Source organism: Nelumbo nucifera, chromosome 5 (assembly GCF_055504915.1).
Source record: "Nelumbo nucifera cultivar China Antique chromosome 5, China Antique-T2T, whole genome shotgun sequence".
Taxonomy (NCBI): Eukaryota; Viridiplantae; Streptophyta; class Magnoliopsida; order Proteales; family Nelumbonaceae; genus Nelumbo; species Nelumbo nucifera.
The window spans coordinates 24289499-24312165 of record NC_142653.1 but is presented as its reverse complement, the minus strand read 5'-3'; the positions used below and the strand labels follow the sequence as shown (position 1 = coordinate 24312165).

General features: G+C 39.7%; 3 protein-coding genes and 1 pseudogene across 16 annotated transcripts; 1 reads left to right on the top strand and 3 right to left on the bottom strand.

The window, feature by feature from the left end:
• Positions 1–344: 344 nt before the first annotated feature.
• On the bottom strand, positions 345–10317 carry LOC104595857 (golgin). 13 transcript variants are annotated; one of them, XM_010256787.3, is made up of 14 exons: positions 9157–10317; positions 8985–9047; positions 8790–8843; positions 8555–8656; positions 7287–7373; positions 6605–7198; positions 4582–5061; positions 4055–4116; positions 3855–3963; positions 2818–2897; positions 2195–2536; positions 903–1427; positions 737–805; positions 345–651 (listed from the first exon to the last, which is right to left on the bottom strand). In XM_010256787.3, exons 1-12 carry the CDS (start codon positions 9220–9222, stop codon positions 1361–1363), a joined length of 2106 nt encoding a protein of 701 aa, XP_010255089.1. In that variant the 5' UTR covers positions 9223–10317; the 3' UTR covers positions 345–651; positions 737–805; positions 903–1360. The 13 variants fall into 13 exon arrangements, with proteins under 13 accessions (XP_010255089.1, XP_088743253.1, XP_088743254.1 ...); XM_088887127.1 differs by having other exon boundaries at positions 345–805; positions 903–1127; positions 1210–1427; XM_088887128.1 differs by having other exon boundaries at positions 345–805; positions 903–1048; positions 1210–1427.
• On the bottom strand, positions 10028–11880 carry LOC148791300 (galactomannan galactosyltransferase 1-like; annotated as a pseudogene).
• A 715-nt stretch (positions 11881–12595) lies between these two features.
• On the top strand, positions 12596–15583 carry LOC104595856 (Pentatricopeptide repeat (PPR) superfamily protein). Its single transcript, XM_010256786.3, has one exon. It carries the CDS (start codon positions 12868–12870, stop codon positions 14968–14970), a length of 2103 nt encoding a protein of 700 aa, XP_010255088.1. The 5' UTR covers positions 12596–12867; the 3' UTR covers positions 14971–15583.
• Positions 15584–15852: 269 nt separating this feature from the next.
• Positions 15853–19732, bottom strand: LOC104595855 (thylakoidal processing peptidase 1, chloroplastic-like). Of its 2 annotated transcripts, none has more exons than XM_010256785.3 (6): positions 18581–19728; positions 17199–17267; positions 17024–17092; positions 16826–16912; positions 16524–16591; positions 15853–16299 (listed from the first exon to the last, which is right to left on the bottom strand). In XM_010256785.3, the coding sequence occupies exons 1-6, from the start codon at positions 19313–19315 to the stop codon at positions 16146–16148; spliced, it is 1182 nt and encodes a 393-aa protein (XP_010255087.1). In that variant the 5' UTR covers positions 19316–19728; the 3' UTR covers positions 15853–16145. The 2 variants fall into 2 exon arrangements, 1 of the variants encoding a protein (XP_010255087.1); XR_016075942.1 differs by having other exon boundaries at positions 16229–16299; positions 16695–16912; positions 18581–19732.
• Positions 19733–22667: the final 2935 nt, after the last annotated feature.

Below are 22667 nucleotides of genomic sequence, written 5' to 3'. Positions count from 1 at the left end.
AATGTCCTTTTTGTCTTATTTTTAACGATTCATATGACCACTTCACAAGACAAGTTGAGAACCTTAATGGATCCCTTAAGTTGTCCCAAATAACATAACAGCTCGTTTTGAGGTCCTACTTTGTTACAGTTTTTTTTTTTCTTTTTTACCGATTTACTCTCTCTTTCTCTCTCTCTCTCTCCTTAGCAGAAAGTTGAGGACCCAATACCCATACCTTATTCAGATGGCCGAGCAGGGGCATCAAAGTGATTTTGGTACCAAAACAAAATCATACAACATTGCAGTCCATTTCATGCCTCGCATCCAATGTGCTCATTTAATGTCAATATTCACTCTTCCACACGATCCAAGAACAACATCAATATATTTCTTACCAATTTCTCAAACCATTCATGCCAACAAGGTAGGTAGCTCAAGACCTAAAACAATTACAAACTACCACAGCATCCAATGCAATGTTCAAACAGATAAATAGTTGACTCACAAGGCTCTTCTATCAGTATTCTTAAATCCGGATGCACCCAGAAGCAAGGAGAAATATCAGCAACTGCGAACGCTGTTGTCTTCAAATATGTGCATGCCCATATTTCTATGTTTCTGAATATCCCAGCGTATAGAAATTTGGACCATGCCCCAAAATTCATAGGGTTCCTATTTATTTGATTATTATTGTATGAACAGTTAAAGGAGAAGTTCAAAAAAAACGCAAATAGATAATTCAATCCGATTAAATTACCTCGTTCCAGATAATCTTCAGCCAACTGGTTATGCATAGCCACTCTGCCAATCAAATGGCACAGTTTAACTGAAATCACGGGAAGAAAATATTGATTAAAAAACCTATGACCTTGTACAAGGAAAGGCAGAAAAAATGGATGACCCAAATTGAAGTGAACTTATACCTTAATTTCTGGCAATATTCAACAGATTCGTTCTGAAAGGCCACTACCATAATGTCTGTTGCCAATCAAATTGTGCAATATTTGTATGCTTCTAGTTACACTATCAAATGGTAGACCAATGACTTCGGGACCCCAAAGTCTCAAACCTGAATTAATGAGTCAAGCCCATCATAAATTGGGAAAAAGTCCTGCATTACATAACCATTCTTGACCAACCTGGCAACCCTGGCCAGTGATGATGATAAATATAAGAACGGGAAGAAATAAATAATGATAATGATTGGGTAAGTGCAATTTCCCAGGTTACCTATCCAGCATCCAAGGTTATTATTTCTCTTGCTGATGACAGAGCTCTTGAAACCTTGTGAAGCTGCAAGGAGCAACTCAAAAGTGCTTATGTTTTCAGCCAAATGGACTAAACATTGAGGCATATTAAAAAGATGAGAAAGTTGCATAGGTTAGTCAACAATGAATGTGTAATGACCATCTGTCAGACCCCTGGCTATTCTTGAAAGGCTTGAGAAGCTTTGAGACCCATGAAACAAATACATACACAGTAAGTAGTGAAACCATGGTTAACCAAAAAAGTCATAGCATATAATATCTGAAGTAAAATGATGGATCATTTAGATAATGAGGTGAAATAACATCAAATAGGTGTCTTTCCTACCAACTAACTTTACCCCTAGGCCCTAGCCAGGGAGTACAAATAAGCCAGTTGCCTAAATTCAATTCAACTAGGCAACAAGCATAGTTCCCCAAGTTCAATTATGCAACAATCAAGCCAAAGTCTTTTTTGTCAATTAGGAAAAAGTACATTGCAATGGTTTAGCAAAAAAAAAAAAGTGCATCGAGTTCGCCAGTGAGATGAAATGGTCTGGTGCAAGTTGAGGGTGTTAAAAGACAAGGTTAAAAGGAAAACTTATGATTGTGATGATGACAATAATAATTTTGAAAAAATAGCTTGGCAGGCATGATAGTAAAATGCCTTCATTTGTTATAGCTTTTTGTTGTGAAAATTAGTATAGTTTGGTTATTAAAACATGGCACTTCAGAATCACATAGGCATGCCTTCATAACTTCATGCCCTGGCTTACGACTTTCCTAGTTGCATCCTACATTTCCCAGGAACCCACCCTATTACCATCAAAGTGGGTCAAAATGTTGATTGTTGGGACAGTGAAAGAATTTAGTTTCAAAATATAAGATATGGTAAAATACCAAAAGACAGCCAGAGTGAAAACTCCAACGAAAATCATTATAAAAGGGATTATTAGAAGAAAGGAACACACCTTCTCAGGAGTGCTGAAGGATTATATGGAAACAAGTTCTTATGATGAAGGCTTTCCACACATCTTTTTAAAGAAAGCAAACAATCTTTGGCATTTTCAAAAGGCTGTTGTGAGGTGCAAAATCGCTTGTTGCCATGATTATGGTGTCTCTTATGTTCTTTCTCAAGTGTTCCAAGAGTTTCTCCCTTTTTCATTGGTGAAACTGAAATATCTGCCTTATAATGAGAATCTGAACCATCTAGGAGGACCTTTCTTTTCTTGCAAGACAGTTGGATTATTTCATTCTGACACATGGAAAAGTCTACAAACAAATTCCATGATCTGAATACCAAACGAAGGCACCTAAAAGGAGAAATTTTAAACAAAAAAAAAAAGAGGTCAGGACTTCGGAGGTTACAGGAAAGTAATACAGGTTTGCAGAAGTACCTCCCTTATAAGCATATATAAGCAACTAAACATAATGGTTACATGACAAGGAAAAAAGAGGTCATTATGAATACAAATTTTAAATAAAGAACCAATAAACCAGGAAAATGGGGAAAAAAGCAAGTTAGGAGTTCCAACAAGTACTGGAAAATAATATAAGAAAAAGAGAAGGGAACTAAAAGCAACTGAGATGATACCTCAAAAGATATTGTACACAATTAACCCCAATATCTTTTGAAATGAGGTAATCAAGAAGCACTGAATGATCATAGTGTAACTGCAAACAAAGAGCAGTTCGCTGTATTATTTTTCTACCAAAAAGAATCAAAATAAAAAAGGAAGATATCCTGTCACCAAATATTAAAAAATCAAGACATAGCATGAAATGACATCTATTGAAGCATCAACTTAATGGCATCATGGAATTCAGTCTTAGGGACCATTACTTGGTATAATGATAAAATCTCAGGCTGTCAAGTATGAGAATGCAGGTTTAAATCTGAGAGCAGCCACTTTGTGCAAAAAATGCCAATGGTTATGACCATAGCAGTCTACCCTTCCCAAGACCCCAGATAGCTAGGACCAACATTTGGTAATGGCCTTTTATCATGGCATTGAGTCTTAATTCATATTTCCTTAACAAATGGAGGAAACATTGACAAATTGGAACAGCACATTATAGTTTAATATTCAACTCAACTAGGTGAAAACAAGCAGACAGCAAAGACAGACTACAAGGTAATTAAAATATAAAAAGTACTGGAGTTTTAATTTATTAAATATGCAATGAAAACCTAACTAACATCATGTAAATTGGCTGTTATGTAGAAGTACACCTCAAGAATATATAGTATGTCATTTCTCTCAGCTCAAATAGAGTAGTGTTGATGGGGTTACATTTAGTATTGATGTAAGATGGGCTCACCACTCTTCCAAGGTCTTTGAAGGTTTGTCTTAGGTGAGGGCCTTGCCTTCCCCTTCCAGATTGAACATCTACTGTGAACCCAAGGCAAGCCAAAACCTTGGTGAATGACCTAAGCCATACAGGGAACTTGAGGGAGGAGATGTTTGCCAGGTATGCAATGCAAACTCAGTTATTGTAATCATCCATTCCACCCCCATTTTTTCAATTCAATTTCATTACTCATTTTTTATAAAGTTATAAAAAATTTGTTTTATAGATTAAAAAACAAAAAAAAAACAAAAGACAAACCATAGGGTATGATATGTACACCTTTGCAAGAAACAAATGGAAAAGATGTATAGGGTTGAAAATGTTCAAGACATGGTAGATGATGTCTCCTTTTGCCTCATGAATAGCATTGCACCTATCATTCCAATCCCTGCATAGTTCAATATATCTTACTAAGTAGAATTCTTGCACTAGTCTAGGTTGCTATCACAAGTAAAAAGATAAGAAAGGTTTGTTCATACACTTGCTCCAAAGGAAATGGTAGGGCCAGCAGTTGCAGGAGCACTTCAAACAAGATATCATCCTACAATTTAAGAGCAAACTAAGAAAGTTGTTTAGATGGAAAGGCCTAAACAAGAACAATTTAAGAGGAAGACAATAAAGTTGTTTAATATAGGAAATTTTAAATAAAGATAAAAATACTAAATAGAAAACCCATCAGAGGCACAAAAGAGCCTATAAAAACATGGTCTAATCGAACTAGTCAAACCAAGCATAGGCAGAACTACCTATAAAGAATAGGTTGAATCTAAATATCTAACAAAACAGTGGCCTCCCAAAGCAGAACTACCTACAAAAGATACCTTTTCTTTCTTGTACTTTTTCCATTTTATGTATTTTCCTTTCTTTCCTGCAGCTATTAATTATATTAGATAGAAGTTCAATAAGATAAACACATCTACGCCCTCCAAAGAAGAAAACAACATGAATCCTCAAAAGATTTCCCTACATTTTAACAACTACGCATCAAATGGAAAGAACTGTATACCTCATCAACATATAGCTGCATGAAGGATGATGCAAAGATGCTGCATTTTTCTGAGTATATTCCATAATCTACAAACATTTCCAAAGGCAAATGGTCTTGAAGCCATTCAGAAATTTCAGACAAACCCTTCCTTTTGCCAGAACATTCCTGGCCAGATTTTAACTCATGTGTCAAACAAGAATTTGAAGATGCACAGACACATCTAATATCTGTTTCTTTTCCAAAGCCAACCAAACTGAAGGAACACTTGAGGAAAAGGAAAATAGCTTGCCTCTGTAAATGGCGAGTATGTATCTTATGTACTCCATCAGCGATACTCGCCAAGAATGGAGAGCCTTCTAGGCTATCATCAAAACCAGAATCATATGCAGATATAGGTTGCACTAAAAGATCTTGAAAGTGTCTTCGAAGCAACTGCAACCACAGAACTAGGGTGGAACATTCCCAATGAACTTGGAGAGTAAGCCTGGTCATTAGCATCTGCAGAATTGTTTTTAGCAGTCAAATTAGAATATATCTTTTAAACAGTAGTGCATCAAACTTGGATATAAGATGTTAGATAGGAATAAAAACCTAATTAATGATATGTATGAGGGTGCAACAACCTATGTTAGAACACCTGTAGGAGACATCAGATTCATTTACAATGGGCCTTCACCAAGGTTCAGCATTTACACTAATAAAAAATGAATTGATTAAACATGTTCAAGAGGAGGCATAGCACATGTTTGCTGATGACATTGTTTTAACTGATGAAACTAATGAACGATTAAATGCAAAATTAAGTTTATGGGGAAATTCCACAGAAAAAAAAAAGAGGTACTAAAATAAATAGGAATAAAGCAGAATATATACTATATAGATTTAATAATGATAATAATAATAACAATAATAATGATAACAACAACAACAACAATAATAAAAATAGGAGTGCAAATCAGAGTACACCTAGGGTTGGAAACATAGATAACCCGATGTGACCTTTTCTAGTACCTTGGTTCGATAATTCATAACAATGGAGAGATTGAGGAGGATGTCACTCATAGGATTAGAGCAGGATGGGCAAAATGGAGGGGTGCCTCCAAAGTCTTATGTGAAAGGTGAATACCACTAAGATTAAAAGGAAAATTATATGAAACAGTTGCAAGGCGGTAAGGCCAGCTATGCTATATAAAGAAAAGTGTTGTGCAGTCAAGAAATCACATGTCCGGAAAAAAAAAAGTGTGGAAAAAATGTGTATGTTGAAATGGATGAGTGGACTAAGATGGGTTGGTCATGTGCATAGACAACCATCAACAGCACCTGTAAGAAGTGACCTATTAGAAATGAAAGTGGCTAGACAGGCTAGGGGTAGACCAAAAAGGACATCGGTTGAAGTAGTAAGAAATGATTTCAGCACTCATAATTGAACAATGGATATGGCATTAAACAGAACAGAAAAGAAATCATGTAGTCAACCCAATATAGTTGGGATAAGGTTTGGGTGATGATGAAGAGGAGGGGGATACTTTTCCATAGGCATATCGACAAGGCCATGATTTCTCATCATGCTCATTCAAACTCTTGAACAAACATCAGATTCTGACTCATGTATCCTTTTTTTTTTCAGCATGCTGACTCATGTATCCTTGTCCATATAACACTCATAAAACCCAAATATAAAGGATGAGAAAGGGAACATGAGATCTACCATTTTGCATCTAATTTAACAACATCTCTTATATCAAACATACATCAAAATAAACAACTATTATATCAAGTATATAATTATCTTTTACCATAGAAAATGAAAGAAGTAAAGAAATGGAATGAGATGGTTATAATCCAAAAGAACAAGTATGCCTCTAAACAAAATCCAATTAATAGGTGAGTTACATCTCCCTGCATGTTCACCAGTACCAACAATTACATTCTAGCAGTAAATTGCCTAGGTTTTCACTAGACAACCCTAAATAGTTTATGTAATTTGGCAATCTCTCTAGTTTCAAGGGTTGTCAAGAAAACAGATAACATTGATGCTCACCAACATCTTGTGCCTCAAGTATTGCTGGATACACGCATTACCAGAATCCCATTTCACAGAGAAACACCAGTTCAAAATCTTAGGAATAAGGCATGTAATTTTATCAAGAAGAAGATGCTCATCCAAGGAGCAATGAATTTCTTCTACAAGACCACTTTGCTCAACGAGGGAACAGAAAAGTTGAAGAAGGCTCCCTAGAAACAAGAACCATGCCTCTGGAGAACAAATGTTTCTGAGCAGTGAAGCATTCCCATTAGAGCTTATCTGCATGTCATATGCCTGACCAGAATGAATCTTATCCAATAAATCCCAGGGCACATTTGAAAGACCATAACTGACGGAATGCAAGTATATTTCTGCAAGTTCACTGCTGCAGTTTTGCTTCAAATATTTCAATATATTGTGTAAAACTCTAGAAAGACAAGTCACCACATGCCAGTTAGCATTTACAAGTCTTGGTTGCAAGACTGAAATCAATCCCAATCCATCATTATTTGGGTCAGAAAGGGATGCTGATGAGGATGAAAGAATGTTAGAGATGACCACTTCTATGCAAACACATAACAAATGAAGAAAGTCACCAAAATTCCTGCCCTGCAAAATGTTTAGTGTTAAGTAGATAAATAACCAAGATTGAATGCACATTTAACCAAGAATTTCCAGGCAAACTATTGAATCATACAGATTTAGACACAAAATTGGAGATGCCCACAAGAATATTGCCCACCAAATGTTGAATGTATTGACTTTTCATATTTAAGAGGCCTACCTGTTTAAGAGAAAGGAGAAAGGAGAAAGGAGATCAGATGCACAAGATGCCATAAAATAAAGATAATGCACCATAGAACAACTAAGAAGCATATAAGAGACCATAAACAAAAGAGAAAGGAAAAGACCAAATATTGAAAGAAATACACATTTACTTTCTAGATCAAAAAGCGATATCACTCTTTCAGTAGTACAAATAAATCATTTATTCTCTAGCATAATATCACATAGTATGTGCCTCTAGTGGTAAAGCATTATCTGCCTTTGAGTAGGACACAGAAATCATTTCTGTTTTGAAAATCTATCATTATCTATAGTATCAAACAAGCTACCATAAGTCCTGTTTGAACTTCAAAGAATCTGTCTCCCAACATTTCCAAGCACACTTGAGTTGCACCCTGCCTCATTGAATGACAATATCATGAGGAGACCATAAACATGTTCCCCAAGTCATCCAATGAGAGATGGCATAGCATAATATTATTTAATTGGTGATCTCATCTTCTAACCATATTATTTTCGTAATCCCATTTCAACATTCCGTACCAGTTAATCATTCTACATTACTCCTCAAACAAGCAACTAATGATTCAATGAATCACAAATGTCCAGTAACAAGGGCTCTGTCTCTTGATAATTCATGGATAAAAATTTCATTAGAGAGTGGTGTTAAGGTGAATCGTGAACTTTAAAGTATCAGTAGTTTAGGAAGCCATTCCAATTTACATCCCCTCCCCTGCAATCCCCAAAAATGAGGAAATTCGGGAACTAAGGGTTTGTTGAGTTCGTGGCAATAGGGGTCTGGAATCAAATTTGGAATGGTCCATTCAGATTCCAAGCATTTTGTTGGGCAAAATCGGAATCCTATTCCTATTCCTGGTCGAATGGCATTCCCCCATTTGAGGAAATGGCCATTCCTCCCCCTCCTTGGCAATGAAAAACCAGTCCACCCAATTTCGATACTGATTCCAATTCCTGTCTGAACCAAACAGACAGGAGAATAGACCACTCTGATTCCTATTCTGAGGGATTTCTATTAAGGTTCCGACTGCGAATCAAATGGACCCTAAACTTAGTTGCTAAATTCTTCTACGCAAAGTACAAGCCGGTGAGCAAGGTAAAGGTATAGCACAAGTGTAAAATAAAATAAAATAAATCAGCCCATTTATGTGGTAACTTTACCAAGATAGATAATATCTCCAGGAAGCAGTTGTGACATTCAGAATACAACTCCGGTGCCGGAAAGCAATGACCACCAATAACAGGATTCAGAACAAGTGGCTGCTAGAAAGGTATTACCATAAGCAATTACATTAAATTTTCCATTCCAATAAAAACCCTATATAGTATCAATTTTCGCCTAAACAAGTTTTAAACAGAAACCTCTTAAAATAATAAAAGTTTTAAGCCGGCTGACCTTCCCGGAATCGCATTCGAGTTCATCTCCACAACGTTGAATTTCTCTTGAAACCTGAAAAAAGAACATATCAAAAACCGTAAACAAGGTCGCACAATCGAATCCAGCAATAAAGTTACGCCATAATGAGAAACCCAGAAGTAACAATCTACACTCTACAGAAGTGAAAACTGAAAGGGGGAAGAGGGGAGGGACCTGAGAGAGAACAATCAAAAGATGTTTCTCCTTTTCTTTGGTTAATTGAATTGGCTCCGATTCCTGCAACAACAGCAACAACAATAAGTGAAATTGGAGCTTTAACGGCGACAAGGCGGAAGTTACCACCTGAATAGCAGTGAAAAGAATGGACATCGTGGGAAAAACTGACGGTGTACGAACGGAGAGAGGCGTTGATCAGCCTGCACAGCCGCGAGTATTCGGAACTACAGCTCATCCTTTCTGACGCGGCAACAGCAAAAACTGTGATTGTTTCGCTCCCGGCAAGCGAATATACGACCAAAATCTGATGCTGTCTCGTTAGAAGTTGGCAAGCGCAGAAGCTTGAGCGTGCAAACAGGGGGAAATTTTTCGCTCCTTCAATTTAAGACGTAAGCCTCCATGAAAAGGATCTACTAATGGACACGTACCCAGTACCGCACATATTAGGGCTTGAGTTTTTTCCTCGGGCTGATGTTTAACTTGATTACGTGTCATTTCGGTATCAATTAGAATCCCTGGGATGGAACATCTCCCGATGATGTAGATGATAATATCAGAATGTTGATTCATCATCGGAGATGTTCCCAATACACGAAGTTGGACGTTGTTGGGGCAATTTTGAGGGGGCTGATTTGAATTCAGCATGGGACCCACATCTATATGGCAACTTTCTATTGTTAGAGGACAATAGAAGAACACGTGGGATCATTTTGGACCAAACTAATTTGCCACGTGGAAACTTTCTCGGTCGTTCAGCTTTCTTCGCATGCCCCGACTGGAGTGACTCCAATAAACGAGTTCAAATCTGCGTCCCACCGCCTCTCGCCCCACATATCGAGCGTCCGCCACCTGTTCATTCGCACGCGATCAGCATTCCCACGTGCGGGGCTAATCGGACGGCCATTAGCTTGTCCCGTTAGCCCAAAATCTCATTTCTACATTTCCGCCCCCTCATGCTTAAACTGGCCGTCCCCTGACCCCGTTCTTCTCCCCTCCACCCGAGCTCTCCTTCTCCAGCACCGGCGACCATTTCGGTGAGTTCACCTTGACCAGGTATCTGCAACCTGATTATCTACAAAATTCAGCGCTTTCTCTATTCCCTTCCAGCAGCTCTCCCCCGAATATATGCGGTTGTGATTTCCATTGCAGGGCTGACAGCCAGTAAAATGGGTGACGAAGGGGCGTCTCCAGCTCCCCCAACCGAACCCAGCCTCCTTCAGATATGGCTCCCTTAGCTGTGCATAGTAGCCGTTCACCTTCTCGGCATGTCACCTTCTCAGCTCCCCTGCACTTGTCTCAATCCCTGTGTACATGTCGCTAATCTTTTACAACATCTCCACAATCTCCAACCAACACCCTCTGAAGTAGTACTGGCTCTCCACGTAAATCTTATCCGCCCATTTCTCCTTCTGCTCCAGTGGTAAGTAAACCAGGCCAGACTAGTCGTCCGACTCCGCGTATACATTGTCCTTCAGGACTGATTTCTGGGTGTTCCTCCACTTGTCATAATCCGGTGCTTGGGGTCCCATGCTCGCCCACACGTCCATAAAGTCCATTGACCACTTGTCACGGAAACCCGTGCGGTGTCCAGGACAAGCTTATGCTTAGGGCTAGGAGTTGCCCGATGAGATGACTCTACCAAGGTCAGTAACACTGAATCGTGACCTCAAGGCTCATGGCCGAGGCACTCTGTTGGTTCTTATCGGTCCATGGGAGGCGCCATTTACATGCTAAAGGGAGGATGGCCATGATAAGAGACGACTTGGTGTCGATGTAAAGGGACTACTATATACTGATGATGTTGGGCACCTAAGTGCCAATGATGATAGGCAACTACTAGGTCATAACACACCTGTGCGCTATGGGCAACGGGATAGCTCATTCAGCTTAGGCAAGGGACTAGCGAGGTATAGGAACATGCATAAACCAGACCCGCATGCCAAGCCTCCCTTCAATGAGCGGAGGCGCAATGCCGGTCCATGCACTGTCCCCATGAGCATGTGTACACCCATGATGAACCCTATGCTAGCCATTAACCAAGGCCGCCCCGCAAGGGAAGATTGTCTAAGAGTGCCAAGGTCAAGCACCCAAGGAGGTCGACCACCACTCCTCAAAGAGTACGTTAAGCTTTTAGAGGTTTGTCTGAAAATGACATCAATTCTCTCAAAAATCTTATAGGTGAAAATGACAATGGTGTCCCTTAACGTAAGCCCGCCAAGTGTACACAAAGCTAAGCCGGACCATGACACACTAGCAGTTTCGGATGAGGAACACACCTACATTCAGACTTACCCAATTTTTCTTCTCATATATCAATTTCTCCCACTCGTGAACCACCATGTTGTGCTCCCTGTACCTCCATGTCCGTGAACACCGGGTGAGCAATCATCGCGGCCCGCTGCACTGGGATCTTCACCCAAAATGTTGTCATCTCGGGTTGCAGAAAAGGCATAGTTGTAGAAGATATCGTAGTCATGGATTCGACAATAATCCACTTTGTTCTTGAAGAATCTGAGGAAGAGGTGATTGTCGATGGGGTTCTGGCTAGGGTTGTTCACGGGTCGACTGACCTGCTCGGTTTACTGATGTTTTTCCAACCGATCTGACCTGCTCGGGTTACCAGAAATTGAAACTAAAACCGACCCTATGTTAAGCAAAATTGACTTGATCGGTTTGAGTCGGTTTGGGTCGGTTTCAACTCTACTTAGTCGTGACTTAGTTATTGTTTAAGTGTTCATTTCTAGCTCTACATTCCCAAAGGAAACCAACATTTCCTTAATGTTTTGTGGCCCATCCATGGATCCAGTTGTGGAGGGAACAGAGTTTGAGAGTATTATTTGCCAACTGGTGTCCACTTACACTATAGAGATGAGAGATATATAGTGTAACTAAGTAGGTTGTAACTACTAAGTAGGAACTAACTACTAAGTCGGTTCGGTTCAAGTCGGTTTCAATTTTCACACATGAAAATCAAAATCAAACCGAATCATCGGTTTATGATTTTTTATAACCCGAAACCGACCAGTGCTGAAGAAAACCCGGCCGACTCAGGTTGGATCGGTCCGGATTGATCGGTTTGGTCGGGTTGGGTCTTCTTATGAAGAGCCCTGGTTCTGGCACGGCGATGGCTGCGATGAGAATTCGCTCCAGTATTCCGGGGGAAAAATATGGGTGGTGCTTCAGCCATTCACGCCGTTTCTTGTCCCAGCTGTTAATGGGTTTGTCTTTGTGGACGTAGTAGCTGAGGTTGGGGTCGTCATAGAATGTGGGAGAAGAGGGGTCGTGGCTTCGGTTTACTCTCATTGACACAACAGCTTGGGCGCAATCATCTGAGGCGAATGCCTCCGAGACAGAGGGCTTTGGCCAGGTGACAGCAGAAGAGAAAGAAGGGGTAGGGTTGGGAATGATTGCCGGTAGTCGTTGTAGATGGCCGATGGTTTCTTTGATTTGAAATGAGAAAATAAAATATTAGAGAATAGGGGTTTATCTGATTTGAAATGAAAAACAAAATATAAGTGTTGGAGAATACCTAGTCAAGGTGAACTCACCGGAGCGGTCGTCGGTGCCGGAGAAGGAGAGATCGAGAGAAGGGGAGAAGAACGGGGTCAGGGGACGGCCAGTTCAGGCATGAGGGACGGTTTTGGGCTAATTTTGGGGCTAACAGAACAAGTTAACGGCCGTCCTGTTAGTCCCGCACGCGGGAATGCTGATCGCGTGCGAATGGACAGGTGGCGGTCGCTCGGTGTGTGGGGCGCAGATTTGAACTCCCAATAAACTACTAAACTCCCGCTAAATTCAGAAATTCGAAGTCCCCTTCTTCCAACCATCCACCCCTGAGCCCTGGCTGCCTTTCTTATCCCCGCTAGAGAAAAGCTCTGCCATGTCCCATCCTTTGATGCCATCTTATGAGCTGGCAGAACTCATTGAGAGATGCACCTCTACAACCTCGTTGAGGAAAGCCCGCCAATTGCACGGCCTCATTCTTACCTCCGTATCCCTCCTCACATGCCCACCGCCATTTCTGTACAACAACATCCTCTCCATGTACGCACGATGTTGTTCTCTCGAAGATTCTCAACGGGTTTTCGACAAAATGCCTCACAGAAATATTGTATCCTTTAATGCGCTCATCTCGGCCTACTCTCGAATTCCAAGTCATGCCACTTCCGCATTCCGATTACTTAAAGTTATGCAAACAGAAGGCCTTAGACCCAATGGCTCTACCTTCTCCAGCCTACTCCAAGCATCTTCTTCCCTCCAGGACTTGTTGTTTGGCACCTCACTCCATACCCAAGTCATGAAGTCCGGATTCTTCAATGATCTCTGCGTTCAGACGTCTCTACTCGGGATGTACTCCAATTGCGGTGTCTTGGATTTTGCAAACAGAGTCTTCAGACATCTCATTAATAAAGATGCCATTGCTTGGAACTCCATAATCTTTGGCAATATGCAAAACAATCAAATCAGACAGGGCCTCCAACTTTTCTGCAGAATGCGAAGGTCCGGTTCAACTCCAACCCACTTCACATATTCGATGGTCTTGAACGCTTGCAGCAGATTGCGAGATCATATTAGTGGGAAGCTCATTCATGCGCAAGTAATCAAATCTGATCTACCAGCTGATGTACCTCTGCAAAATGCCCTGCTTGATATGTACTCCACTTGTGCTGACATCTACTCAGCATTATGTGTTTTTAAAAGAATCAATGCCCCAGACCTGGTCTCGTGGAATTCCATGATATCTGGTTACTCGGAGAGTGGAGATGTCGAGAAGGCTGTGGACCTGTTCATCCAGTTGCAGCAAATGTCTCATGAAAAACCCGATGAGTATACATATGCAGCCATTATTTCTGCTACTGGTGCTTTGCCAGCTTCGGACTATGGAAAGCCTCTCCATGGCCTGGTTACAAAAGTTGGATATGAGATAAGCATCTTTGTGGGAAGTACTCTGGTTTCGATGTACTTGGGTAATGGGGAGACAGACTCCGCTCAAAAACTTTTCTATTCGATTCCTGATAAGGACATCATCCTGTGGACTGAAATGATAATCGGCCACTCCAGAGTGGGGGAGGGCGAAAGTGCACTTTGGTACTTCCACAAAATGAGGGAGGAAGGATACGAGGTTGATAGCTTTGCTCTAAGCAGTGCTTTGAGCTCATGTGCTGATCTTGCAACCCTGCATCAAGGTGAGATTATTCACTCTCTGGCCATAAAAACAGGGTACGAATCAGACACGTTTGTCTGTGGAAGTTTGGTGGATATGTATGCGAAAAATGGTAACCTTCAAGCTGCTCAATTAATTTTCTCTAGTATTTCAGACCCTGATTTAAAATGTTGGAACTCGATGCTTGGAGGGTTATGCTACCATGGAAAAGCAGAGGAGGCTTTCAAGCTTTATGATGAGATTTTAAAACAAGGTCTAAGGCCAGATCAGATCACTTTTGTTTCTCTGCTCTCAGGTTGCAACCACCGTGGTCTAGTCAAGATGGGTTGGTTTTTCTGGAACTCCATGAAAGAAAATAACATGGTACCAGAGCTAAAGCATTACTCATGCATGGTCAGCTTGTTGGGTCGGGCAGGATTATTACAAGAGGCAAAAGACCTGATCAGCGAATCACCTTTTGCCTATGATTATCCAGAGTTGTGGAGAATCTTGCTAAGTTCATGCATTTTGTACAGGAACTTGGAATTGGGAATCCATGCAGCGGAGCAAATTTTAAGATTAGGTACAGAAGATGGAACAACCCATATATTGCTTTCAAATCTATATGCTGCTGCAGGGAGATGGGATGCTGTGGCAGAAATAAGGAAGAATATCAGATTCTTGATGTTGGAAAAGGAACCTGGACTAAGCTGGATTGAGATTAAGAGCAAGATTAATATTTTTTCTTCATGCAACCAAATTCACCCTGAGCTTGCTCAGGCAGAAATGGAATTGCAAAGATTAAAGGGGAATATGATAAGATGGGAACACAAAATTTGAGTGGATGTCTAAGCATAAAATTTTAACAAGGCTGGATCTTGGGTTATGTCTCAGTAGCCGGAACTGTCATTGGATGGGATTCACCTTAGACCTAAGAAAGGAGAGATAAAACGAAATACCGTAAAGAGGATGACTGACGCGACAAGTAGAAAAGGAGATTCAAAGACAAAAGCATGACAAGAAAGGATATGTGCTACTTGATTTGCAGATCCAAGAACATGGCCGATAGAGATGGCATGTTGTAATTATAGAATTTAATTTGTACTTATTTGGATGGTGTAAAAAAGTGGATTTTTTTGTTGAACACAGAAAAGTGCATAATTGAAAGCGATTTTAAGAACCTAGTTCAAGATGTGTCCGGTGGAAATCTCTTGTTGGGGATGCTTTATCTTTTGTTCAGGATATTTTAAATCAGATGAAAAACAGAAAGGTAGATTTCTGTTTTGTGAATGGATTGAGAAACTCAGTAGCTCACTCTCTAGACCAGAGGGGCCTTTCAGCTTCTGGGTTCTTTGTGGAAAATATCCCAATGTGGATTAGAATTAGAACCTTGGTAGAAAAAGACTTGGTTATGCAATGCTCTGTTTCTTGTGAAATTTCGTATTGTAGCCAAAAAAAAAGTGATTTTTTTAAAATTGAAGAATAAATGAAATACAATGTTTAATCATCTCACTACGCTAAAAAATCTTCTGCGGACCGTCAAAGCATTGAGACCCGCATGTTTGCCCCCTCTGCTACTTCCCAAACAATTGATTCAGTAATACCAGAATTGCATCATCTCAATCTCTCCACTTCTTCATACTTCGATGCATGAGACACATAAATAAACTTCCCAAAAAGCAGGACTGAAATGCCTGACTGACTCGTAGGAAAAGGTAGAAGTTGGAAAGACTAATGCCATTAGAGAAAGAATTTATTCTTGGCCTCAGTTGGACCATTATGAGAATGTTCTTTCCAAAATTGACAAAAGCCCGGATACAATGGAGATAAAATGCACTGTTTTAAGCACTCAGGAACGAACTACATACAGAAAGTCCCAGGACTATATTTACAGAGGTCCATGAATAAAATAGGAAAAAAATTCATTTTCTTCATGATGCAGAGGATAATGAATCCTCCCTTCATATTCGCGGCAGAAGTTTCGCCTTCTAGAATTGAAGAAAAGGGTTGATGGATCAGGAAACTGCCACGAGATTGTGTCCTGCCTGTGGTTCAAAGACAGTGTTTGATACATTATCCTGTGGTTCATAAACAGTATTTGATACTTTATAAGGAGGCCAGTAGCGGAGCACTGATCTGCCAACAATGTTCTTTATCGGAAGAGGACCCCTGAAAATATTGTAAAAGACATACGATTGTAAGTATACATACAGATTTTCAAAGGAACCTACGAGGCAACTAGATCTTCAAAAATTCTGTCTAATCCACACACACCACTGAACGCTGGGGTTAGGAACCGTGATAGTGCCATGTATAGGTTGTATACAACACAATGCAATGGGAGATTACTCAAATGTCAAAAATTAATCCAGAGTCCAGCATTTAAAATTTACCAATTATGGGAGTCAAAGCTGTTGTTCCGATTATCACCCATCACGAAAACATAACTTTTAGGCACAAGCTGCACAAATAAACAAAAGATAGCCTACCGTAAGTGTGGAGAAAAAGAAATAATCCTATTCCTTGATAGCAGATACTGTGGTAAAGTGTGGTTAAATACAAACCTTTTCTCCAGAAAATGATCAAGTAGATCTCTGATCATTTTCTTATTCCTATTTTTAGTTTGCAACTTCAACTTTTCAATTTACAATGAGCTAGTGTCAAGGAAGCTGAAAGGAGAGGAAGAAATTTATACCACTGGGGCCATCTCATAATCAAGTGGCTCTAGAATGAAATCTTCCTCTTGTACAACACCATTCACCAGCAACTTTCCATCACGAACCTATCATGAGGAACCACTCGCATTTTTTATATCAATGTGAAACATCAATAATGCAAGGAACAGAAAGAACGTCATTAAAGATATTATCAAATAACTTGTAAGAAAACTCACTTCAACACAGTCTCCTTCTTTGGCTACAATTCTTTTGATGAACACATCACCTGAATTATAACCAAATTCCTGCGTGCAGGAATGCAACTATGTAAGTTCAAGTTGTCATTTGCATAAATTTGATGGTATATAATGGCTTATTACAGCATTGAATTTTTAAAGCTGCAAAACGAACCTGCAAAACTGGAGGGGCCTTGAAAATCACTATATCTGCAACATCAGGCTTTCTGAAAAGGTATGAAACCTGAAATATCAATCACAGAAGCAAACAATATCAATTTCAATATTTACGGAAGTGTAACCTATGCCTTGAACTATCTGAACTAGTTTAGCACACTTGTACTGATTTCACATATATCCATAGCCACCTCTTGAACAAGTAATTCGCAGGACCTAAAGTCATTTCATCCAGGATGTATTTAATGTGTTTACTCACTCACATTCATCAAAAAATAAAGTGTTTACTCACTCAAATAACCTTAGTCATTTTTAAGAAAAAACAGTTTTTGCATCAGCAAAATCATAGATATTTCAGAATTTATTAACAATTTACAGAACTAATTTTAGTTTACATTAAACAAAGGTACATATCTAACCATGAAGTTCTGGTACTTTACAATGTAAACTCTGGTTGCTGAGTGAATTAGCTATACCATGTGCACAGATTATCACAAACACCTGGATTTGGTTACATTTTCCGAGTGTAACTATAGTGACGTAAAAACAAATAGTTCAAAAACAACTGGTGCAGACTCAGTTGGTAGGATCTCTGACTCATTGTAGCAGAGATGTGGGATCAAATCCCACCGCCACCAGGGTTGGAGGGGTTAAGGGGATGGGGTATGGGTCCCCCCTCCGGCCCGGTTGTGTAGCCCCATAGAGCAAAGAAAAAAAGAATAAATAGTTCAACAATTGAAGAATAAGGGACTCAACTTTTATATGGTATTGTTACAAATAATAATTCTTATCTGAATTAGAAAGTTCCAGTTTGTGATCTTAAGAATAACTTGATCCACACTTAACTCTTTTGTTCTCTTATTTATTGATTTGAAACTTTGAATTATAATTCTAACCTGAATCAAGCATATGCAACTATTAGGAATTTCAGAAGTGTTCAATATGTGCATAACGGGTCAATTAACTTTTATCACTGACTGCATCGTCTCAAATCTAAAATCTTCTAATCTAAATCAGAAGAGAACAATTTCCATAAGTTACTTCTCTAATTAAGGTCTTCAATGTATTGGAAGAAGGAAACTTCTAGACAATTAGTATGCAACTATTGCTTCGCTGAGCACCTTTCAATAAACACCTTATTTTTAAGATTTTAAAATTCTCAAAGGAGACAGATCATTGGAGCTGGTGGTTTCTTCGTGTTAGTGCTTCTAAAACAGTAAAAGAATATAAATTAAATTAATCCATGCATCATCCCTCTTTCAAGTTTCAATTTTTGCAAGAAAATATCCTTGCACAGGCGATGGGGAAGAGAAAAATATAAGATACACATCTAAAGGCCAAAGTGGAAGGTCAAGTGAAACAGGAGAAAGTTTATGTTACCTTCTCTGCTAATATTCTGTCCCCCACATCGAGAGTTGGATACATAGAAAGTGATGGAATTGATCTCGGCTCAGCCAAGGAGGAGCGAAACAGTAAGGTAACAGTCAACGCCGTAAAAACAGCCTTGGCATCATCGGACGAGAAACTCACAAGCCTCGAAAGCCAGCATTTCTTTTGAATCATCCTTTCATTTAACCCTTTCGAGGCTGTCCCTGGGGCCTCATTATGTTCTCTATCACAACAAAGTGTTCCACCTTTATCCACTTCGTTGCTTACAGAACCCTGAAAGAATTCATTACACGGAAGCCACTTCGTCCCCTGGAAAAATGTAAGGAGCGAAGAGGCCTTAAATCCGAGAACGGACGACGACGAAATCCCAAAAATTCCCATACCGGCAGATCCAGAAACGCAAGCCGAAGACTTCATCATCGAAATCAAACCCATAACCAGAGGAGAAGAACAGTTATCACTCACAAAATCGCCGGAGAGGGAATTATATAACGACGCGGATGCCTTAGGCCAACATCCCGTTGGGGATCTCTTGAAATCAGCCCGGTAATTCCTCGCAGCAGCAGCAGCAGCTGGGTCAACATCAGACTTCTGGTTAGAGAAGAGGAACCTTGATCGTCCGCAGCACTCATGGAACAACCTGCAGTTCCCAGTCCTAATCCCGACCGATGAAGCGAGATTCTGAGCGAGGTAGCTGGAATAGGTGACGGTGATTCTGATTGCCATGTTGGTAACCTTGAAGAACCTGAGAAAGGTTCGGTACAGAGTAGTCTTGGTGATCGAAGATGTCGAAGGCCAAATACCAAAACTTAAAGAAGGGATGACATTTCTACTGAACAAGGAAGTAATGCGAAGACGGGAGGGTTGAATTGGGCCGGTAAAGCCTCCCTAATTAACAAAACTGAAAGCAATTATCAGCAGAAGAAAGAATTTCTAGGGTTCTAAAATCTATCTAGGGTTTAGTAGAACAAAACGATGTAGTGATAGATGAAACGGGAAAGGAAATCGAGGAAATGTAGGGTTCCCGAGCTTCCCGAGCTTCCCGAGCTCAGGGGGAGGGAAAAAGGAAGAAGATGATCGCTGAAGCCAAGCCCAAAAAAATTGAAGAAAATCAGAGGGGACTTGGACGGGCTTTGGGTTTTATTCTGTGGCGGCTAGATTCTGAAGACGAAGAAGCTCTTGCTTCTGATCCACATTTACGCGAGTGCCCTCATAATTAAAAAGACTAGAATAGCCTCGGAGAGTGCTACAATGACAAATGAACCCTTTTATCACGTGTACGCGGCACCAACTCTCCAAATCCGTAGCTTTAGGCTGTGTTTGATTGGAGTGTAATTTTATTTGCACTAGTACAAAAAATGCATGGGAATGTAAATGAAAAAAAATGTAAATTTGTGTTTAATTTTGTTTTAGGTTTTATCTTATTTTGCTTTGTGTTTTAATTTACTCCATTTGTATTGCAATAAAAAAATAAGCTAAAATTTGAAACAAAAATACATCAGAATCAAGGTCCAAAATATCGATATGCCCGATATACCAATAGGGGCATATCGAGCAAAATGATACACATTTTGGTCCCTTTTTTTATTTATTTATTTTTTGCAACTGGTTCAGTGAGCCGGTTTAGGTCTCCTATACCCCCTGAAACCTCTGATACATCCACTATAGGGGCATATCGGAGGGGTCTTGGAACGATATGTATCGGCTAATATGGGCCGATACTTTGAACCTTGGTCATCATTTGCACTGCCATAGTTTTGCATCAATGCAAATTTATTTGCATTCAAACACAGGCACACAGCCTTAGGCGGAAGAAGTATACAAATACAAATATATATAGTGTAAAACTTTGTATTTTGTATGTATTTGCACTTTATATATTTGTATTTCTATTCTTTCCAAACTGAGTCGTAGTTAAAAAAAGAAAGGGAAAAAAAAAAGCCTTTTGTTTGAGAAAGGGAAAATTGCAGATCCCTGAATTTTTATTTTAATCCCTGAATTTAGTATTTAAACTTTCAAAACATATCAGCTTAGTTTTTACTATTAACCAGCCATTAAATGACATTTAAAAGAACACAAATGCCCTCTGGTGTCATCTAATCTTCTTTATTAACTAGTTCTCCGCACTGGTTCTAATACGTGGAAGATGACATTGGAAAAAGAAATATTACCGGAGAACATCATAGTCAATTTATTTTGTCAAAAACCGATCTGATAGAGCTCACAATCTAGTCTGTACTGTGGCAACTGTGGACCTGGTTTCTATTGCGGCCATCGAGTTAAATGTTGCTGGAACCCCGCACTGATCTGAAAAGAAATCAATCTTCCGATTATGGGAGAGGTTTGCTTTTGATGTTTAGAAGCTCATTGTATCGTGGTATACACCAAGCAAGTAGCTCTTCAAGGAGAAAGTCCTTGGAGGCTATTTCCCAGGTGACTGACCCCCACCAACCGAATACAAAGCAAAACGCAAGAAAATTAAGGCAAACCATGGTAAAGAGAGAACTGATAGATAAGCTTCATCAACAGCAGCTTTGCTCATGACATTTGCCCTAGGTTTCTCTTTGCCATCAAAATATGATCTGAGGTTTGGGGCCCTTAATGAATCGGAAATTAATTAGAGGTGGAGGGAAGGAGCCTGCTGAGCAATGAGCCACGGTTACAGTGAACCTGATCACACTGAAATTTTGACACAATTGAGATACCTTTAATCCTCCTTCATTTTCCTCGTTATTTGTTTCCAATTTAGAATATCCTCTTATAGCTTTCATCATTTTCTTTAAGCTGCATAACTGATACCTTATTTGATTTAGATATTTCTCACTCCATTAAAGTAACTTCTTGTTATATGGGCTGTAGGATTGTTTTCAGCTTGAAAGTCAACTTCTTATTTGACCAAGTCTTGCTTTGACAAGTGTCTTAAACCAAAATTTCTTTAGATTTGAAGGGTTCAGTTAATTATTTGCTCTGCTTTTGCTTCACTGTTATGTGGCCTAATGGATAAGAGAAAGCTCTAATGTACATGCGTTAAGGACCTAGGAGGGTTCTAATTCCATGGGTCCAGTTGTAAGCATATGGGGCGGATCCTCTTCTTGTTGATCATTGCTTTAGTTCAACATTGATTTTTTGAGTTAAAAGATAGATGAATAATATTTTATTTTGAAGGATAGTTTTAACATTTTCAAAAGTTTTAAAGTCGTACATATTGTCATGTGATAGCAATAACTGAGGACCAAAATGAAAATAGACCCAAAAGTACGGGTTATTAGTATACAATTTTCCCCGGAGGAAAAAAATTCTAGGGTGGTTAATGAACCAGGGTTACTTTTGATAATTCAAATGTAGAAAACAACTAGAATATGCAGCGGGGGCCTCGGGGCATAGAGGAGATAGTGGACGACATCGCGGGCATTTATGTCTCATTGAAAAGGTTGACTTTGACCCGGTCTGAGGAGTTGGTTGCCTTCCCGCCAACTTCCGGGCAGCCCACTGCCCCACCCACCCAAAAATATAGACAAGATACAGAACGACAAGGAAAAGACCATTTTAGCCTCGGTTTGGTGAATTACTCTCACATGGTCTCATAGACTTTGAGGGACCTTGTCGGGTGCAACTCCTACGAAATTTGGTCAAGAAAATGAAAGTGGAAAGCCGATGCTCAAAATTTACAAAAAAAAAAAAGGAAAAAAATCGCAGTCATCAGCCCGGGATTGATGGGACCCAACCTCTGTGGCCGATCTTAAGCAGTTAAATAGTCAACGTGGAGTGTATGGATTGTCTGAGACAACATGGATAGGGCCGGCACTCGACAGGTGGCGAGTTGAAAAATTAAGAAAAATGAGAAGAAATGGATGGGAGAATTGAGTAAACAAATAGAGATGGCAGAAGGAAAACAACGGCAACAACAACGAGTGAGATGAGGTAAGCGCTTACGCAAAACGTGTACAAATTCCAGGGAGGCCAACATCATCATCCGAATTATAAGGCGATAAGAGTTGAATTCTAGGTTTCAATGTCAAAGACAAACACTCGATCCAAATCTTTGTGATTCCCTGCAAATTGTTCTATTCATTCTTGA

What these genes read in the sequence shown, in the direction of transcription:
- LOC104595857 (XM_088887126.1), bottom strand. Translation starts at nt 9,222, where the DNA reads ATGAGCTGTAGTTCCGAATACTCGCGGCTGTGCAGGCTGATCAACGCC. An exon ending in CCAATTTTGTGTCTAAATCT is followed by an intron (nt 7,199 to 7,286) that starts GTATGATTCAAT and finishes AACATTTTGCAG; the next exon opens with GGCAGGAATTTTGGTGACTT. An exon ending in TGCAGCTATATGTTGATGAG is followed by an intron (nt 4,117 to 4,581) that starts GTATACAGTTCT and finishes CTTAAATTGTAG; the next exon opens with GATGATATCTTGTTTGAAGT.
- LOC104595856 (XM_010256786.3), top strand. Translation starts at nt 12,868, where the DNA reads ATGTCCCATCCTTTGATGCCATCTTATGAGCTGGCAGAACTCATTGAG.
- LOC104595855 (XM_010256785.3), bottom strand. Translation starts at nt 19,315, where the DNA reads ATGGCAATCAGAATCACCGTCACCTATTCCAGCTACCTCGCTCAGAAT. An exon ending in AGGCCCCTCCAGTTTTGCAG is followed by an intron (nt 17,093 to 17,198) that starts GTTCGTTTTGCA and finishes TCCTGCACGCAG; the next exon opens with GAATTTGGTTATAATTCAGG. An exon ending in ATTATGAGATGGCCCCAGTG is followed by an intron (nt 16,592 to 16,825) that starts GTATAAATTTCT and finishes TTATTTGTGCAG; the next exon opens with CTTGTGCCTAAAAGTTATGT.